Source organism: Eublepharis macularius, chromosome 7 (assembly GCF_028583425.1).
Source record: "Eublepharis macularius isolate TG4126 chromosome 7, MPM_Emac_v1.0, whole genome shotgun sequence".
Classification (NCBI taxonomy): Eukaryota; Metazoa; Chordata; class Lepidosauria; order Squamata; family Eublepharidae; genus Eublepharis; species Eublepharis macularius.
Genome location: NC_072796.1, coordinates 33670333 through 33691465, shown reverse-complemented (window position 1 = coordinate 33691465; position 21133 = coordinate 33670333). Strand labels below are relative to the sequence as shown.

Below are 21133 nucleotides of genomic sequence, written 5' to 3'. Positions count from 1 at the left end.
CAAGTAGTTCAGCCTGTCTCACTAAACCAAGACTTACCAAAAGGCCGAGCAAGTCAGTTCGTAACTTCTGAGGGAACTGAATGCAACTTCCAAGTCCTCATTGTCAGTCTCCAAATTGGCGGATCCCTTTGCAGGATCAGATTAAGGCCTGACTGAGGCAAAAACCACCTTCCTTTGAGTTCATGTAGGTACTGCATAGCGGTAGCCGCCCATTTTAAACAAGGTGCCATATGACCGCATGGCCTTATGGTGTTGCCATGTGCAGTCAAGGGCCATGTGTCTCTATTCAGGTGTCAGTGTGAATGTGATCAGTCAGAGCTTCTCCTATGTTTGAGGAGCCACTGACGTAGGAGCTGCTCTCAGCTTAAGAGTGTTGCCAACCTTGGACAGTGATACACTCAAAACAGCAAGAGTGATTTGCTGACCAAGTGACACTGCTCCTTTGAAATGAACACTGAGAATTGAGGGAGGAAGCAGAAATAAGGGGAACAATGTGAGATGCTGGCCTGGAGAATTAGCAGGCTCGAGCAGTCACAATCTTATCAAGTGCATCCATCAAAAGGAACTGAATATTCCAAGTCTCTCCCCCTCATACACACGCTGTGCAATGCATTTCACTTAAGGAAGGGGGGCAAGAGGTAGAGCAGAAGCAGGATTTGTAGCTGCTTATCCATGCAGGCTCTAAATATCCAGGCCGTCAATAATCCAAAAAGTAATTTTAGGAGAAGAGCAGCCAGGGGGAGAAGGAGGAGGCTAACCCTCATGGTAGCTCCAAAGCGGGTACAGGGGTAGATGGCAGAAAACTGCAATGGGAGTTTCCTTGTAACCCAATGGGAAAGCACAAGGCAAACGGAGATGAGGCTTCACCACAGGGTGAAGCCTCCTTTTGGGGGGGGTATCCTTTTTAAACACTGGGTTTAAAAAGGGTGTGGCACCTGGATTAGAAACTAGGGCCTGGACCCTATGACTCTCTTCCACCAAGCTTTCCACCAACACAGAGAGATTCTTCAATTAAAAAAAAGACGTTACAATAAAAAAAGATATTTCTTCACCAGAAGAAGTCTTTCTCCATCAGAAAAAGTCATTCACCTTTGAAGAAAGCCTTTCTCCATCCGCACCTTTACGACTAACCAACTTTATTGGAGCATAAGCTTTCGAGAACCATAGATGCATTTGGAATTTCCCTTAGATTTGTATACTAAAACTGGAACATGAATCTCTTTTAGTAGAAAAAAATCATTATGTGGCTCAGGAAGCACTGGCAGGTCATTAAGTATCAAATGAGTTATTTCCCTCAAATCTGCTTATATCACTTACTTGCGTCTCAAAATGTCTTTTCTTTTCTCTTATCCTGTTTATAGAGTGGAAACTGGAGGCCTGGAAGCGGCAGGATGTCAACCAGGTACCTAGTTTATGGAGCTCACCTCTTATTAACATGTCTTTTGAATTTAAGCCACCACTCAAGATATATAGGTCTCCAGTTAATACTTGATATAGTTGCAAAAAAAACCCCAACGACTAATTTTTCTGGCTTGCTAGACCAAGTCAGTATTGCTATAATAATCCATGTCTCCTAACCATGGTTGGGAGCATGCTGTTAAGCGCAGCACTCCCTTCTTTTCTGTGATTCCTGCTCAGGACCAGTCCCCCCACCCCTTCTCATCATTATGCTTTACCTGTGAAATAGTGTTCTGTGTAAGTCTGGAGCTTGTAACCAAGGTTTGAAATGGTGGGTTTATAAACCCAGGTTATGGGATGATTCGGTTTTGCATTACCACAGCACCATGGTTAGGAAGATGGCCCATCTGCTTCAAGCCAGGGTGACCTTATCACCCCTAGTGTGTAATCCACCTCCTGGCCTCCGAGAGCCAAGCTACAAGTTACTTTTTTCCTGTGGAGAACACTTGATCGTTCTCGCAAGTTTTCCTGGGAAGTCCAAGTGTCCTTCCCCTCTCTGTGAGAATCGCTGCCTGAAGAGCCAGAGAAAGCCGGCGGCAGCAGCAGCTTTTGCAAATCGTTCCTCCAGTCACAAGCCTGCTGGACAAGAGGGCTCTCAACGATCGTTTGGGGGCAGGCAGCTGCTACTTTCTCCCTGGGCGTCCTGCTCCCGGGGAGCTGCTCTGGAGAAAGCCGCCATGTCGGTGAAGCTCCAGCCGCAGCAACAGCAGAGGGATCTGCTGCTGCTCTAACATGCCCTCATTCCAGTTTTTCTCCAGGAGCTCAGGAGCAAGGAAAGGGCATGTTAGAGCAGCAGCAGCAGATCACTCTGCTGTCGCTGCGGCTGGAGCTTCACCAACACAGCGGCTTTCTCCAGACCAGCTCCCTGGGAGCAGGATGTCCAGGGAGAAAGTAGCAGCTGCCTGCCCCCAAACGATCATTGAGAGCCCTCTTGTCCAGCAGGCTTGTGACTGGAGGAATGATTTGCAACAGCTGCTGCTGCCGCCGGCTTTCTCTGGCTCTTCAGGCAGTGATTCTAACAGAGAGGGGAAGGACACTTTGACTTCCCAGGAAAACTTGCGAGAATGATCAAGTGTTCTCCACGTGAAAAAAGCCACTTGTAGCTTGACTCCGAGTCTTTTGTCTGATCATTTCCTACCAACAGTGTCAGGCTACTCTTGTCCTTAAGTCCTTTGTGGAATTCTTTCAGCTGCCTTGACTTATGTGTGGAACTGTCTAAAAGTAGTACAACGCATGCAAAGTTCACATCCCCTCAAATATGGAAATAGTGATTTTTATAAGTAGCTGTATAACATTGGTGATAAACACATACTTTGGTGGAACATACATGAAGCTGCCTCATACTGAATCAGACCATTGGGCCATCAAGGTCAGTCTCCTCTAATTGGATGGGCAGCAGCTCTTGCAAGGTTTCAGGCAGAGGTCTTTCACATCTCCCACTGCCTAGTCTTTTCAACTGGAGACGCTGGGGATTGAACCGGGGACCTTCTGAATGCCAAGCAGGTGCTCTGCCGCTAAGCCATGCTCCTTTCCCAGTCTGTACTGTGAGAATGTTCTTGAACTTTTATTTCTGTCTTACCTTTGATCGTATACATTTTTGTTTGTAGGCTGATATTGCCCCGCTGATGGCTTCTCTCATTGGAGTTCCTTTTCCCTTGAATTCTGTGGTAAGACATGCAGTCAATGGTGAAAGAGTTCACGATATCATTGGAACTGGTTTGGGGTGGAAGTTGCATACCCAAGTGTATATTTTGTACTAACTTAAGAACCAAGCAAATACGCTAGAGGAGGGCGCAGAGAGGTCCAGCGCCCTCTTCCACTGTCCATCCCCCCATGGCTTTTGGAACTCGGCTCAAGGTCTATCCATATACTAGCAACAGGAACAGCTGTTTCTATGGCCTGCCATAGTTATTAGCAGCCAGTGAAGGTTCCATGGCTGTGCTTTATTCTCTCTGGCTTAGCTTAGCTCTGGATGTGCTTCAGGGCAGTCCAAGGAGTGTTGCTATGCAGCTTTGTGCAAGAGAGCCTCCTTTCCCCACTGATAGTTGGACTTTGTGCAGGGAAGGAAACAGCGGTGAAGCTGAGCAGTCTCATTGATCCGGTCATGAACTTTTTATCCCATCCTTCCTCCAAGGAGCACATGACTCGCTTATCTTTGCAACAGACCCAGCAGTTAGGCTGAGAGGGAGTGGTTGCACTAAGGTCTCCCAGTGAGTTGAGGAGATTTGAACCTGGGCTTCTCTGATGCTAGCCTAACACTCTAACCACCATGCTGGCTCTCTTGCCCTGTCTGGTTCCTTACGTTGTCATTTCTGTTGTGCTGCTAAAAGGATGAAGCTGGGAAGGTAGCTGTACTAGCACTCTGTCACCCACACACACACACACATCCCCCCAACAAAATGACCACTGGACAACAGGGGGTGGGTAAGGGTGCTGGAGAGAGAGGCTTTATATTGCAAGGATCCCTGGTGGACAATGTGGGCCTGCATTTTCCAAGCCTCCCTTCGTTTTCTGTAAACCGGAGCCAATCCGTCTCAGTTCAGTTCTGCCTCCATTGCCTGGTATCTCTATTTGGGACCTTACGTGGAAAAAGGGAAAGAGAATGTGAACATAACCTGCCTCCTAATCCTGGCTTCTGAAGCATGACAAGCAAAACATTTGCCTTCGTGATGGAGAGTGCATAATCTCAAGGGGCCACCTAATTTCAAGGGTGGCTGGTTAGTTTTGTCCTCACTGCAGCACTTCGAATGTTCTAGCCTCACTGGAGAGCAGCCATTCGCTTACAGAGGATGAAATAAAGGAGATCTGTGTGATAACACTACTGAGGTGGAAGCCAAACCTTCTCCTTGCACCTGCATAGCTCTCTGATTTTTTAAAATTGGCCTTATTTTTAAGAATTTACGACCTGGTTCTGACAAACAGCAAACGCTTCTGGGCTGGTAGCACTTTAGACCGAAAGTGAAGTTTTATATTGTCTAATGCTTTTCTGTACAAAAGAAAAAAATCCTGCCAGAACTAGCATTTTAGACTAGGCTGGACAAGAACACCTGGCCTTCAGGTTTTCTATGTGCCTGAATGCTTTTTGGCGAGAGATACATTCAGACATACGAAATCTCACTTTCTGTCTAGGGTGGAGCAGTCCAGGAACGGGTTACCACCATCATCTGAGTGCGAGTACTGCCTAGTTTTCAGAGTGGTGGAATGTTAAAGAACTACTTTTTTAAAAAAGGGAGGGAGAAAATTTAGCAATTGGGTATTTGAAAGACTGAGCAGCCATTTAAACCCCATATAACTGAACATCTTTCAAATACCTTGGAACATTTAAATGAGATTATCTCGTGTCTTACTCAGTTTAGTGTGATTGGAAACTCTTATCCTTGCTCAGGCATGCTCAGTTTTCACACCTAACAAAAAGGGGGTGCATGTTTGTGAAATTACCACAACTAGTCTGTTCCCAAGCATGGTTGCTGAGTTCTGACTCGTTTTTGCAAATCACTTGCATGAATGGCAAAGTCTCAGAGGTTGCATAATTGTGTGAATGCAGTCCCCTTCTGCAAACTGTGTTGATTGCTGTGTGTTGTTTGTCCAGTTCAGGCAATTAGAGCTACAGCCTTATGCGAACTTGTGGTTCTGATCTTATTTTTTCCGTGGCTCTGGCCTTTCTTGTTCTGTACTGGAAACTGCTTCAGGCCAGTCTCTCAGAGTGTGGTATACCAATGTTTTAAATCAATATCTCCAGCAATGTTCACTTGCCTGAGTAGTGATTAGAGGAAATGAGACAAAAGCCAAACATCAGAACAGCCTCTAAGAATAAATGGGAAATGGGCACGTGTGCTTAGATCCAGATAGATGTTTCTGTGGGTACCCGTGGAGCCCATGTTTCCCCCCCTAATTCCTCTTTTCCATGGCAGCCCAAAATATTCCCTTTCTTTGTGAAGGAGGTGGGAAAATTGTGCTTCGTGGGTAGAAGTCATGCACCCACAGAAAACTTAGTCTGGATCCAATTCAGAGAATGTGTTGCAAAGGGAAAAAAAAACCATTTATGCATTTCTACTAAATGACTGTACAGAGCAACTGATTTTACTAATAGAAACTACTACTGTCTTTCCCCCCCAATGCCTAAACACACACATTGTTATTTTCAGGGAATTCTGCCTCTGGGATATCTGAACAATACAGCTCGTTTTAAGGCAGAAAGCATATTTACAAATGCTGCTCAGATCCTTGAACAATTTAAGGTAAAACAACAACAACAACACCATGCTTATAATTACTTCCAGGGAGGAAGTTTTATAACTCTTACGGAGGGAAGAACAAAAATGTGCTAGTTTATGTAATTTATGGGGCAATCCTAAACCCCACTGAACAGACCTGAGCAGGATGCTGACTGAGTAGTCCTGCTTGAGATTGATCTTTTAGGGAGCAAGCCTACGCAGGTCTACTTGGAAGAAAGTCCAGTTTCATTCAGTGGGGCTTACAGAGAAAGCCTAAGCTGAGTTACTGCAGTAACTCTGGAGTAACTCTGGGCTTAGACTGGAGTAACTCTGCTTAGGATTTCACTGTTACTCACAGGGTATTTATTCTTCTTGGGATTGAAGCCTTTGAATAGTAAAATAGCCATGTGCTTATTGTGATACTGAATTTATAAATAAGCTGTCCTGTGTAGCATTAAGAAAAATGGGCTTGAATTCCTGTAGCCGTCTGATATTTTTGATAACTTGAGCGTACATGTAAATGTTTCATGGTAATTGTGTTTCTTGTGAGGTAGGAAAATTTAAATTTGAAGGGTCAAACTCTGGCTAACCAATGTGAATTGATGCTGGAGAAAGCAGTGCTTTATTTAATAGAAGGGTAGCACCAGTCCTGGCATTTAAATCTGATCTCTTAACTGTGCTGTTAACGACGATTGCTGGCAATTCTCAAAGCGATTTGTTGGCATACACTCTTGTTGAAGAGAATGGAGCTTGAGTCATAAGCAGTTATGGAACTGGGGCTTATGCTTCCTCTGCAATTGAGGCTGGAACATTCCTATTACAATCAGTACATGCCAAATAAAATAAAAAATGAATTGTTAGTAGGACCACAGATCATTCTATGATTTAGGAACAGATTCAAAAGTCCTATAGACTATATATTTGGCAAGGGACTTATTTGGATGGCCTGTCCCAGAGATGCATGAATGCTCATGGTTTTCACTATGATTTGGCAATTCTCTGCTGTTCTGTCTCTTTTTTGACAGACAGGTAGGAAGGGACAGCTGCCTCTGGCTATTGATGCATTTGGTCTTGGAAATCCTCTCCTGATACAGCAAATCCAGGTCTCCCTCCAATATAACAGGGAGTTATGAGTAGTAAAAGTGACCAGGAGAATACTAGAACACAAGTGGGAAGAGACCTGGGCTGACTTGAACAGAATGTACTGGGAGAGCCCACTTGAAAGTCTTATGTTGTATCGGTGGTGTACACAAACGTTCTTTCCTTTCATCTAGCAGAGCTTTTTTCCCAAGAGCTTAATGAACTTATTTAACCTCGTAATGGAGCAGTCCTAGCTACTGACTTAGATATTGCCGTTTTGCAGTTCACAGGGAGAGAGGTCCAATAACCCAGATTGTCCAGTTTTGTTGCACGGCCTTCAGTCACTTGGGGATATGAATGGAATCTTTCATCCTGCCACTTCTCCTCTCGAGTAGTTGAAGCTAGCCAAGAAAAATTGGTGTCAAAAATAGAAATATTTGCCTGTTTGAAGGGAAGATGCCTGACAACCCAGAATAAATTTCTGTTTGTCCTGTTCAGAAAAGCTCAGTATAGGACAAAGCAGACCTGGGCAGTTACTGGTTAGCTTTCTATCTTGTATTCTTGGGCAAGGTAATTGAATGAGTGATGGCAGATGGCAATAGAGTCATTACTGTCAAAAGGAAGTACTACTTTACACAACTAGTGATATGTGGAATTCACTGCCAGAGGATGCAATGATGGCTGCAAGCACAGATGATCCTTTATTTCTCTGGAATCGGATCAGGTTTTGCGGCCATGGTTGACAGTCCTCCTCTGGAGATGGACAGGTGGACCATGGTCCTTTTGATTCTCCTATACCTTTCAGTTGCTTTTCAGTTTCACATCGGTTCTGAATGGTGTGCACTTTTGCAAGTGGGTGGCGCCACTCTGTAGTGGCTTCATTTCTCCGTCTTGGGATATTTCCAGAACGTACCACTCATCCCCAATGCTTCTGAATATTTACATTCAACTTTAGGGAGTGATTACCTTGCCCATTTGGCATGTGGTGCCGTCAGTATGCTGATGGATGCTTTCCCCCCCTTCTCTCTAACCCAAGTTCAATAGTTTCTCTCCCTTCCCCTCCAAAACTGTGCCTAGCTGTTATGAGGGCGATGATGGGTAATAGATGGAAACTTAGTCCAAATAAGAAAGAGGGGCTGGCAGCTGGAAAGACTTTGAGTTGGATCCGAGGGAAGAGTTGTCCTAAAACTCCTCTCTGAGGACTGGGAGAGCCGCTCAAGCGAAATGTATAAATACATGGATCTGAAATGTATAAATACATGGATCTTATTCAGCAGCTCTTCTCACTCCTGACATTTCACCAGACATTGACTGTGCACTCTTAATTATATCTTTGCATCCATAAGTGCAAGAGAGTTGGTGTTTTAAAAGGGAAAGCAATACAAAGCATTTATTAGCATGGCGGGGTTTGTACCAAAATGTTTGAGTGATGCGTTTGAGGAAATGAATTTGCAAAGAAGAGATCATTGATCACCCTGGTTGAGTTGAAAGGTCCAGTATGTTTAATGGAGGGCAGAATGTAAGTAAACAAACAGTACCTGGATGAAAAAAAAAATCCAAGGTAGTGGATCTTTTTCTGTAAATAAGGTGGTTGAGCACCAAGATCTTGTACTGGGTCAGTCACAGCTTCTAGGAACTCTCAGCCCCACCTGCCTCTCAGGATGTTTGTTGTGGGGATGATAATAGCACACTTTGTAAACCGCTCTGAGTGGGCGTTAAGTTGTCCTGAAGGACGGTATATAAATCGAATGTTGTTGTTGTTACTTTAGCCATCAATAGCATCTTGCATATGATGATTAAAATTCTTATGGAACAGCTACATAAATTTTCATTGGATCTTTGACTTACGGCTTCCGTCCTTGCAAGACCCCAAAGCAGCCTTGCTGATCAGCGCATACCCAATAGCGTGTGTGCAGGAGATATGGCCGAAATCCATTTTAATCAAGCTGTCTTCAAAATTGAGCACTGAGTTGTGAGGAGTTACGGGTTCACCATCTGTTGGCAGACCACCCACAGGAGACTTGTGTGAAATCTTGCTTTATATGGAAACAATATAATAAACAATACAATAAATCAGCAGCACAAGAAACAATACAAAGAGAAGCGGGGGCGGGGGGAGCTTCTTTTTGTATTGTTTCTTGTGCTGCTGATTTTAGTACTGAAATGTTGAATTAGACTCCCGTCCAAAGATGCCCTAAATCCCCCGTATTTCCACTGGCTGCCTCTTAGTCAGGCATCTTTTAAACTGGAGTGACTATTTTTAAATAATTAGTAATATTTGCTTTTTGTATTATTATTTCTCTAATGATAAATACAAAATATTTCCCATCTCATAACTGCCAGTCCAGGAAACATTTTAATTTGCTGCAGGCATTGGCTAGGATTAGCGTGTAACGGGATCAGCCCTGGGATCAGCGTGGATAATGTTCTTCCTTTCTCTGTTTCTACGGCATTTTGCTTCGAAGTCCAATGCAAATCTATGCAGATGTTCCATAAGAATGATTTGGTGGGTTTCCCCCTCCACTGCCAGTTTCTGGGAGGCCGGAAACCCCAGGTCCCCTAAAAGGGCATTTGCTTGGGTTATCTCGTGTAAGACTCAGGGGAATATATAGGCACAGTGCTGATATGAGTTTATTTTTTATTTATTTGGTTTTATTACTGCTCTTCTATTAAGCGCTCAAAGTAGTTAACATCAAGGGTGATCTCTTAAAATTTGGAAAGTGGGTCAAAGGAGCAAATTGCATGAATGTTCATTTGTCTCGCTCCCCTCAGCTCCATTCCTCTCCTCTTTTGGGAAAGAATTATTCCCCCTCCCATCCCCAATAACTACAGTTGTCTGAAAGAAGAGCTTGAAGTAGGGTGTTGAAATGGCAGCTGTAAAATGCTGGCATTTCTTTCTAATTTTTTTGTCTTAAGTTTTGTTTATTTTGCTTGTTACAAATCTTTATGTCCCACCATACCAATAGGCTTACATGGCTTACATCAAGACTGTTTAACCTGATTATTTTGTTAACAGCTTTTTTTGTTGCTCTTCTCTGGTTATCTTCGTCAGATGCATGAAGGGCAAAAAGAAACTGGTCAGATATAGAGGAGGAGAGGGGAGGGCGGAGTAGATGCAAACAGCTCCTTCTGATATGGAGATGCAAACAGCTCCTTCTGATATGGAGATCAAACATTTTAATTTGATATGATCTCCATATCAGAAGGAGCTGTTTGCATCTCCATATCAGAAGGAGCTGTTTGCATCTACTCCGCCCTCCCCTCTCCTCCTCTATATCTGACCAGTTTCTTTTTGCCCTCCATGCATCTGACGAAGAGAACTGTGATTCTCGAAAGCTTATGCTACAATAAAATTGGTTAGTCTTAAAGGTGCTACTGGACTCTTTTTGATTTTGCTACTACAGACTAACATGGCTAACTCCTCTGGTTCTCTGGTTATGTTCAGGTTAAGATGGCTCAGAAGAAGAAAACCACATTATCATTTCTGTTCTCACCATTCAAGTAAGTGCATTTTAGATGTCTGCATTTTATTCTGTAAGTTTAAAAAAATTCTGCCTCTTTGCCTTGTTTCACATGCCAAGCATCAATATTCATTAGGCAATAAAATGAGACCAGCCCAATCAAATAAGTGAAAGTTGGAAAGTAGTTTGGATCCAGCAGTAATGTCTACTGTCAGAAGGGATTTCCGTCAGTGGAACAGGACGTTCTCAAGTCCCCTGTTCCACTGCAGCCCAAAATGCTACTTTTTGGGGGGGGGGGGAACAGCATGAAAGGCTGGGAGGGGTGTATGGAAATCACCCTCCCCCTTTCCATCAGTGCAGATCTACATCTGGATCCAACTCAGTGCTGGTGGATTGATAGACTATATTCCAAGCACTTAAAAGGGGTGTGTGAAGGGCAGGCATCTTTTAACGGGGAGGGGGGCGGGATTCTTATCTTGGTTTCAATTTGGATTTAAAAAAAAAATCCTAAGGATAGTCTTGTATTCAGTATAAAATGGAAATAATAACTTGCCTCTGGATGAAGGAGAGTGGTGTCACAATGACAAATACTAAATGGTTTGTAAGCCCCTTTCCTTCACGAATGCCTGAAGCAAACCAGTAGATCAGTGCCAGTTCCAGCCTGTGACAGTTTACTTCTGCTTCTATTAGAGCCTGTTCACTGGTGCAGGAGGATGACTCAGGGATGTGGGATATTGAACTGTGTGGTCGCCAAGCAGGGATGTTGAGTGCTGGCATTCTTACTACCTCATAGTCACTGTGCATCATACTGATGGGCTTTGTGCCTGCGCAGTCCTCCTCTTAACACTCGGGTTCCAAGTTTACCTTCTGTCCCGTGGCAAAATGCTTCTGTGGGAGAAATACATGTGGCTAGCTTGGAAACTATTTTAAGACCAGTTAGCCTATGATAGTTTATGGGTAGTGTGGCTAATTTATGACAACAGCTTGTTTACAGACTCCCCAGCTTCTTTTCCCTGATGCCTTTTCCCTGAGTAACCATAACTGTTTCCTCTTGTGTCTGTTACATTTTGTGTATGTGGGTTTTAAACAGTGTTTTAACCGCATTAGTTGGGCTGTTGCTGGATTGTTAGTCACCTTGCGTCTAAGGAGATAATGCAGGATAGAAATGTTTTAAGGAAAGAAAAATGCATTATGTGACCCTTTTAAAGGGGCAGGGAAGTGGAACGAAAAAGAGCCTTTTTCATAAATGCTGCCCGCCCAACTTTCTGACGGAAAGCAGCTCCTGTTTGGGTCTTTGCCCAAGCCAATGGTTGAGTCTATGTCGATTTCCACCCCCCCCCCCCTTACAAGGGACTTTTTGTCAGAAAGGAGAAGGCAGAAGCTCCCAGCTGCTGTCGGTTATTTGACTTGCAATGTTTAGTTATTTATTTACCAAACTGGTTGTTGTGGGTTTTCCGGGCTGTATTGCCGTGGTCTTGGCATTGTAGTTCCTGACGTTTCGCCAGCAGCTGTGGCTGGCATCTTCAGAGGTGTAGCACCAAAAGACAGAGATCTCTCAGTGTCACAGTGACACTGAGAGATCTCTGTCTTTTGGTGCTACACCTCTGAAGATGCCAGCCACAGCTGCTGGCGAAACGTCAGGAACTACAATGCCAAGACCACGGCAATACAGCCCGGAAAACCCACAACAACCATCGTTCTCCGGCCGTGAAAGCCTTCGACAATACATATTTACCAAACTATTCTTTATTTAATTTATTTGTAGTCTACCTTTGTTACTGAGACACAAGGCAGATTACACAGTGTATGTCAGTATGAGCAACGGCTTGGACATTTAATAAACAATACAATAGGGTATGGATTGCAGAAATTTGAAAACAATCATAATTCTGAATACATAGCTGAAAAACAATGCCGACACAAGACATAAGCGATGTGACGTGACGTATTAAATCCTTTCTCAGAAGGATGAGTTGCCTAGTTCTGCTGTTCCGCCTGCTTCACTGTGGGCTGATAGGGTTTAATAAAACAGCACCTTGAAGACTGACAAAGTTCATTTCGGCATAGGCTTTTTCGTGAGTCAGAGCTCACTTGTTCAGATTTGGTTTCAGTGGCACTTGTGAAGATCTCCTGCTTCCCCCCTTTCACTCCCAAGTTTTTGGCATCACATCTTTCAGGCCTTGGGGCTAAAACAGCTATTTCTGGTTCCTTCTGGAGTCTTCTGACTCCACTGCAATATTGGCCAGAGGAGATACTGCAGATTCTGCTTTTTGTTTTTCATCCTTCCCCCACTGGCCTTTAATTGACCCTGACTCTAATTAAAGTACATTTACATGGAAAGTAGGTGAACGTGCTGGCATGGCTCTCTTTCCAGCCTCTGAAATGCCAGACATTTTTTATTTGTACCTGCCTTCTTATCCCAAGGGGTTTATGTGATGCATCCGGAATGCTGATTTACGGAAGGTTAGGAACAACATTTCAGTGTGTGTTTGTTTGTGTGCGTGTGTTTAAAGCAGGCGCAGCCTTTATGTTTGTATGTCGACGTTTTCCGTTTTATTCATTCTTTTCTGCTTGTCTATTCTAACTGTTTAGATAATGCTTTCATATATAACTAAAAGGAGTTTGGCTGTCTAAAGACTGACCAATAAGTGTAAACTTGGGCAGACTGAAAGCCGCTTTGTCAGGTGTCTGAAGTGGCTTAAAAATTGGAAACACCTGGCTTTCCCCAAACAGCTTCTCCTTCCTGGGATGCTTTCAGGTTTAAAAAACGGGATGGCAGGGGGAAGACTGGAGCCCCATCTCCACATCTGCCGCAGTTTTGATATGACTGAAGCATCACATGTGTGGGAGTTGAGGAGAACCAGCATCACATCTCTGGTAGTGGGGACCTCAGGCGTAATCAATGATGTGTGCATCTGCCTTTACACTTGGGGTGTGAAGCAACTGAGCTGAAGGTAGCACCTCACTGCTTGGTGGCTCACACTATCCCAGCCTTGTTTATCAAGGTTTTAAGTGAACGTGAAACTTACCTGCTTCCCTTTGGCCAGCACAGATGTGGAACCCTGTCCCTCCTCTTCCTCTCCCAAATTCATTTTTCTTCTAGTTTCCTGTTGAACACTGGATCAAATGGAAAAGGTGTTTCCTGCTGTGGTAGGATCTTTTCTATCTGCCATTTTTATAGACAGTGGTTTTGGGGTTTTTTTTGGCAACCGCAGGATCAATATGGGTGGAAGCGAACAGTTCAAGAAAATCTGTAAAAATCTACCTGCAGTCTGTTGATTCACGACAATCTCAAGTTGCATTTGTATAATTCTTCTGTATTTAAAAACCATCATGCCTGCCTTGTTTACAGTGCGTTCCTGTGCAGTTACTGCAGTCTGAGCCCAATGATTTCAGTGGGGCTTCGACTAGAGTGACTCTGCATAGGATTGTGCTGTTGGAGTGTTCTTTAGCAACCTAAATGATAGAGGTCAGTATTATCTGCATACAGTACCTGAGGCTTAGTAGCTTGTCAAAAGCTGCCTATCCAAATGGATGGCAGAGCTTGGGATTTTCTACATGCAAAATAAGTGCTCTGCTATTGGGCGCTGGCTCCTTCAATGGTACAAATTGCAGGCATATAGACAGTGATTGTATGAAGGAAATGATACCTTGGTATGAGTGATGCCAGCGCTTGCCTGGATGTCTGAACTGGGCCTTGGTAACAGTGAAGTACCTCAATAAATGGTGTTGTTCATGTCCTGTTGATTCATTAAATAGAGTTGTCCAGGTGCACTCGTTTTTTTAAAAAATGTTTCTATTTGCCTTGCTTTCCCCCCTACTGAGGACCTAAAGGTGCATGCAGCATCATTTTCCCTCCTCCATTTTTTTCTCTCAACCACAACCCTGTGTGGTAGATTTATTTATTTAATTATTTTTTTATCCTGTCTTCCACCCAGTTAGGGCCCTCAAGTTAAAACAACACTTAAAATAACTTCAAAAACTATATATGTGTGTATGTGGATAAATAAATATATAAAAGCATAACGTAAATAGGAGGGTCAGTGAGGGAGCACCAAATGAAACAAAAACGAAATAGGTTAGGCTCAGTCTATGTGTGAGAGAGAGAAAGAGAGAGAGAAAAAGAGAGACTGGCTCAGCAGCTTCCAAGGCAGGGTAGGAAATAGCATGTCAAGCAGATCCTAGTTTGACATGCTAACCATTACACTGTGCTGGCCATATTACTGAGTATGAGCTAGGCAAAAGCCTATTGTAAACTCCCAAGGTCTTTTGCTGTCCTTAAAAGAGAGAAAGAGAGAGAGAGAGAGAGAGAGAGAGAGAGAGAGAAACATAGTAGCCTGTGTTTCAGCTTCATCAGAGTGTTTAGAATTTTGTTTGCATCTGCTGATGTGAAAGGGGTGCAATGACTCCCCATCCACAAGGAACAAAACAAAATCTGCAGAGATGAGGTCTTCTGCACAGAAGTGACAGGCAGGGAATTGCTGGCCAGGCAGAATTCCCTTGAGATTCCTCCACTTGGTTCATTTTGATCACAGACTTGCTGGCTCGGCTGTCAAAAGCAATTCATTATTTTTTAACGGGAGTCGTGAGTGATGTGGTGGAAATATTAATTTTGTCAGGTGTAGTCCCAGTGAGTCAGCAGCATCTCATAAGAGACAATTTATAAGCCTCTGCGCAATTAGCCCTAATGTTTAGTTACATAATTGATTGTCCTTGCACATGAAATATGCTATTTATATTACTGGAACTAAAGAGCTTTGATCATATTGTTGTAGGGGCTGTTTAGTAAGCCGTTGTGATTTTAAAGACTGTAATTGGACACCTCTTAGTCTTCTCTGCATTATATAAATGCAGCGATCTGTAAGATCTGTTAACAGTTGTATTTACAATGGTAACAGGTAATGCTGAACTTATCTTGTGACAGAGGGCTAGCCTCTGGAAGTGTGCAAAGATCCCTGCATTCCCAAGTGTCTCCTGTCCCCAGCCAAGGGCCTTAAACTATTTCTTAAACTTATGGATTGTCATCATCTAAGTTTCCAGCATATAGAAAACTTTTCTCTTGCTCTTAGGGCATCCAGAATCCTTTCTGTAATATTCCCTTTTTCCCTCCATGTGTGTGTGTTATGTGTTGTCAAGTCGCTTCCAACTAGGGTTGCTAGGCCCCCTGAGTCTTCCAGTGGGGGATTGGGGGCCTGGCTCTTACTTGTGTGCTGAGGGGGGTGCGCACATGCGCACTCCTGGAAAGCGTGATGACGTCACTTCTGGGAAGTGATGTCATCACGCTGTGTACGCCCCCCCAGCATGCCCCCGCTCTGTAGGGGCTCGCGTTGGGGGCTACTGTGAAGCACAGGAACGCTCCTGCAACCCACAGTGGCCCAAAATGCGCCCGCGGATCGGGTCCGTTTTGAGGCGCTGTGGAGCGCAGGAGTGCTCCTGCACTCTGCAGTGGCTCAAAATGGGGCCATTTTGGCGCGGACTGGGCCCGTTTTGGGGTGCTGTGCTCTGCAGCACCTCAAAACGGGCCCGATCCGGGCCAAAACGGCCCCATGTAACTACATGGTTACATGTAGTTCACTGTTTCAAATTCATGGCTTCCCCAACCTGTGGAACAAATTGGGGTTTATTCACTTTTGGCTGTTGCCCCTAGATTTTCAACCATCACTAATGTAACTAACTGATCTAACATTGTTTCTAATAACCAGATTAGTCCCAGCTTTCCATTTTTTAACTTGCAAGAGTGTCAAACTATATATTTGAGGCATGTTCAAATCTTACCTTTTTAAATATGCCGGTAAGCATATCTTCTAGTTTATGAGAGATGAAATTATAGAGCCAATGGTAGGGAATAATCCAACCAAACTTAACACATTCAGAGCCCTATCAAACTAGAAAAGGATCTCCAGAGACTGTTGTGTCAGTTGTTAGGCTTACTTATTTAATTTAATTTACAATATTTATATCATGCTTGATCTCCTGGACTTCAGGAGGGTTTGGGCCTAGTTTCAGAATAAGGTTTTGAAACTCTTTAACTGTACTGGGAATGGCAATTAAAGAAAGCAAAAATTAAAATAAAAATTTCCCCTAGCTTAATTTTATAGTTTTGTGACACCCCTCCTTCAAAAATGATATCATTGTCTAATGTCCTATCTTTATACGGCTGCTTCCTCATAACTTTCCCCCTTTCCACAGTTCTCCTCAGACTCCATCACTTTCTCTCAAGGCTTTAATTTTGGCACTAAATCTCTTTGCTTTCTCTGTGGCTCTGTGTGAGGAAAGCACCCTAGGGGCAGTCTTGCCAATGAAAAATGTCCTGCAGGGTTTTGTTTTTGTAAGTGTGCTTTTTGTGAGACAATGATCACTGAAAGCAGAGTTTTAAAAATTAAGTATAGTCTGATACAAAATAACTCTGAGATTTAAAAAAAAATCTGCCCACAGTTGCTCCTCCTTCCTTGAAAATAAAAGAAAGCTAGTATTTAACTATTTTTTCCCTGTATCTTTTTGCATAGGTCTCTTTCTGATTCAGAACAAATAGACTTTCTTAGAAAAGCAAGGACTTATATTCAGCATGAAAAATACGAGGAAGCGGTAAGTGAATGGTCAGAGTGGCCCTTAATATTCCATCATGAACCCCCATGAAGTTCCCTTATACTGAGCAAGACCATAGTGCCAAGGCTGGTATTATCTGTCTTAATAACAACAACAACAACAACAACAACAACAACAACATTTGATTTATATATCACCCTTCTGGACAACTTAACACCCACTTAGAGTTGTTTACAAAGTATGTTACTATTATCCTCACAACAATCACCCTGTGAGATGGGCGGGACTGAGAGAGCTCCAAGAAGCTGTGACTGACCCAAGTTCACCCAGCTGGCTTAAAGCGGACGAGTGGGGAATCAAATCCGGTTCTCCAGATTAGAGTCCTTCTATTCTTAACCACTACTCCAAACTGGCTCAGATTGGCAAAACGTCTCCAGGGTTGGGTACAGGTCTTTTTTCATCCCTACTACCCAGTCCTTTTTGAAACTTCAGGTACCAAGGATTGGACCTGGCACATTTCTCCATGCAAAGCAGATTCTGTACCACTAAATCACAGTCCTCCCCTTTTTAGTTTTTTTGTATGCCATTTTCATTAGCTGTGTAATGTTTTGTAGTGGAGAGATTCCATTCTCTCCACAATTTCTGTCAGCTTCACTTTTGTGTACAGCTCAGATATGATTCCCAGTAATACATTTCCTTATCAGTTGCTACGACATTATTATTCAAGTTTGCAGGGGAAAAAACCCAGATTTGTTTCAAGCTCATGTGCTATTTCTGTGACTGTGGGCATTCATCTGACCAAGAAGCAGATGCTGGTCGCTGCTATAGGCCCATACTTGGAGGCTGATTATTTTTAATTCCTCTCTTGGTTTTGTGAAAATTGGCCTGGTTGCTGAAATTGACTTGAGCTTTTTGTAAATGGGAATGTGATTTACAGAACAGTTCATTTCCTGGAATCATAATGAGCAGGAGCAAGCAGCCAATTAACAGGTAAAGCCCTGTGATGCATGATGTGCCCAGAAGAGAAAGGTAGTGTAGCACATGCCTTCATGTACCCTACTGTTTCCAAAGAGCACAGAGAGAGAGAGAGAGAGAGAGAGAGGGAGGGAGGGAGGGAGGGAGGTTGTGTGGGTGGGTGGGTGGGTGGGGGTATGGTGTATGGGGGCAGTACATGCATGGAAAGTGTTCTTTTCCCCCAAGCATCCATAGATGCTGCTCTTAATTGATCCCAAATAGTAAAGAGTCCAGTAGCACTTTTAAAACTAACCGACTTTATTGTAGCATAATAATTCGAGAACCACAGCTGTCTTCGTCAGATGAGAGCTGTGGTGGCATCTGACGAAGAGAGCTGTGGTTCTCGAAAGCTTATGCTACAATAAAGTCGGTTAGTCTTAAAGTTGCTATTGGACTCTTTACTATTTTGCAACTACAGACTAACACAGCTAACTCCTCTTAATTGACCCAGTTGCCAAAGATTGGTCCTAGAAATGGTCTGAAGGCCCATGATGCACATCCTTACTGAAACAAAGCAGGTCTAGACCAGACACTTCTGTAGATGGGAGACCAGCTTGAGTTTGGGGAAGGTGGGAAACAAATGTAATAAATCAGGGGTTCCTAACATGGTGCCTGTGTACACCATAGCACTCACCGACGCTGTTCCTGGTGCCCACCAAGTGATTTTAGAAGATGGGTGGGGCCATGTGGGGCTCTTGCCCAGAAGGGCTTCTGATTGACTACTGGAAATCTGATTGGCTGTGCAGATTAGAACAATGTTGTTTCAGCTACAACTGCCACCACAGTGTTTTTTTTATTCTCTCACTCTTATTTCCTAGTGTATTTTTTAAACTGCCTCTCTTTTCCCTAATACTTGGTCGTCTTCTCTGTGTGTGAGACTCTCGCTCCTGTGGCAGCCATTTTGTAGTTGCACTCACCACCCCGTGTCAGAATTGCTAAGGTGCCCACAGGCTCGAAAAGGTTGGGGACCCCTGTAAGAAATCAGTAGAGATTCTTCCCCCAACAAGGAAATAGCCTTCCAGTGTATCTTTTTTTCTAATGTATGGATCAGTGCCAGCTTGAGGAGAACAGTTCTGAAAGGACAGGAAGAAAAAGGCTTCAATTTTCAGCTCAATTTAATGTTTTTCATTAAAGTAACAACCCGCAAGGGGAAAGAATCTGTCAGCTGAGCTTCACATTATAGTTCAGCCCTTTCTTAAAAAACCTTGGGGCACAACAGACCCAAGAGTCTAACTCCTGATTTATAAAGTGACTTTTTCATGATGTTATGTTTCTTTCCTTAGGTATCTCTTTGTAGAGAGCTGATTAGCCTTGCTTTACAGGGGCTGTCCTATTATCATACCTATGACAGGATTTTCCTAGGCATAAGTGTTGCCCTGAGTTTTGTAGGCTGGACATCTTATGTGATTCTGGTTATTATAAAGGCACATACAAGCCTGACCTGGAGGACCCCAAATAAGGTAAGTTATAATGTATTTTCCCTGTGTGATCTTTGCTTGCTCAAACTGAGCTGTTTTGTGTAGTGGACACTGTCATTATGTTTTTGAGGGCCTTGGTAGCGTTTGCACAATTAAAGTCACCGTGCTAGTTCAAATCTGCACGGCCAGATTTGAATCGGTAGAGTTTATCTGCTGTACTTGTTACAAAAGGTTAAGTTGACAAGGCTACTTCTTTAAACCTTGTATATCCCAGTCATTAGGATAACCTAATGTAGTAACATAATGTTAGCATGCTGTGGGGGAGTGTTTGCCTGTCAGCTTCGCAGCCAGAAAAGCCGCAGCACTGCTGTGGGTAATGTAACATGGCTCCCTCCTCCTGCCCACTTCAGAGGCACATAAAATGTCTGTGCCGATGTCAAACATGATTCCAGTCAAATTGGTTGTTGGAACCCTTCTCTGGGGGGGTTGGGCAGGGAAAATTAGTCAGAGAGGCCCGAGACAACAGAAGAACCATCAGCTCTGACTGGAAGAGCGGGAATAGCAGTCTGAGCTGGTGTACTGACCTGATTGTTTATTTATCTCTTTATTTATTGAAACACTTCCTTGTGAGGAGTGAGAAACTCTTTCCCTCCCGTAGCCCCAACCTTGTATACTTACCTGTTTGATGTATGGAGGGGACAAGGAAGAAAATTGTAGTCCTCATAAGTAAAATTATCAAAATACAGATGAAAAGCTTAGTACCGACTCTTCCACTGTTCATCCAGATTACCTTGCAACACAAGTGGAGGTTGAGGTCGAAAAGAATCCATGTCCATTACTTCTGATACCATGTAATGTCGTTGTGTCAGCTCAAATCATACAAGGCACTCATGAAGTCAGACATCCCCACATAGTAGATGGGTCACTTTATTGGCATCATACAAAAGGTTCCAAACAAACTACTTCTCCCAGAGTCCAAGAACGCCAACAACTAACTGACAGCTGTGCTTGGAAGCTGCTTCACTTGAAGAGTCATTACAGCGCAGCTGAGATCAGCAAATCCTAACAAGGTTCCCGTGGTAGCCACAGAGCATGCCCATCTGTTTCCTGGTCCCAGACTGCTGCATCATGACCAGCTGTTGACCTGTGTGAAGCGCCTGCAGACTTGGCAGAGGATGGAGTGTGCTGCGTACTCATACTGGTTCTCCTGAGCAAGGGGTATGAGTGGGCCTTGTGATTGGAAGGTCCCTGTCCCTGTCTCTCACTCACTGTGTGTTATAATTGAAACTTCCTAACAGTTTGTCATTGACTCAACATAGGGTTGCCATCTCCCTGCTGGGGATGGGACATCCCCTTCCCCCCACCCCCGCCTCTGCTCACCAGGCTGGTGGGTGGAAAGGCACTGGAGGAGGCACATGCACAAAGTGCGTGCGCTTCCTCATCATACTGGAAAATGACTTCTTTTTCCAGCATGATGTGAAAGCCACTAGTCATGCTGGAGAGCAATTAATTAAAAATTGCACCCAGACACTAAGTACCCTGCTGCCCCCTTCCCCCCCCGAGTTTGGCCCCTGCGCGACCTGGCACCCCTAGCCCATGGCAGCCATTTTGTGGTGCGGCTCCTGGTACCCTTTCTTGAAATTCCACAAATGCCACCAGGCCTAGCAAACTTAGGAAATCTAGGCTTAGGCAATAAAAAAGAAAGGATATTGATGTTGTCAAAATACCAGTGAGCCCTCCATAGGCTATGGAACTACTTACCAGTATTGTCTCATTCCAGGAATGGAGGTTCCCAATAAGCTTTTCTGTTGGGAAGGTCATGCCCTTCAAAATCTTTCTTAAAGCCCATCTTTGCCACAGATCCTGTGGCTTATCCCACCGTCAACATTTAGCCTTTAAAAGTTTCTTGGGCCACTGGCCTGTTTGTTTGTTTTTTTGCTTT

The 21133-nt window shown here is 43.8% G+C and overlaps 1 protein-coding gene across 1 annotated transcript in view; it reads left to right on the top strand.

Annotated features, from left to right (window-relative positions):
• The window catches only part of PIGN (phosphatidylinositol glycan anchor biosynthesis class N), a 114557-nt gene that overhangs the window by 31907 nt on the left and 61517 nt on the right, over positions 1-21133 (top strand). The window contains exons 9-14 of the mRNA XM_054985957.1: positions 1362-1402; positions 3066-3125; positions 5604-5696; positions 10198-10253; positions 16720-16798; positions 19057-19233. Coding sequence (XP_054841932.1) covers positions 1362-1402; positions 3066-3125; positions 5604-5696; positions 10198-10253; positions 16720-16798; positions 19057-19233 — 506 coding nt within the window. The remainder of the gene's footprint in view (positions 1-1361; positions 1403-3065; positions 3126-5603; positions 5697-10197; positions 10254-16719; positions 16799-19056; positions 19234-21133) is intronic.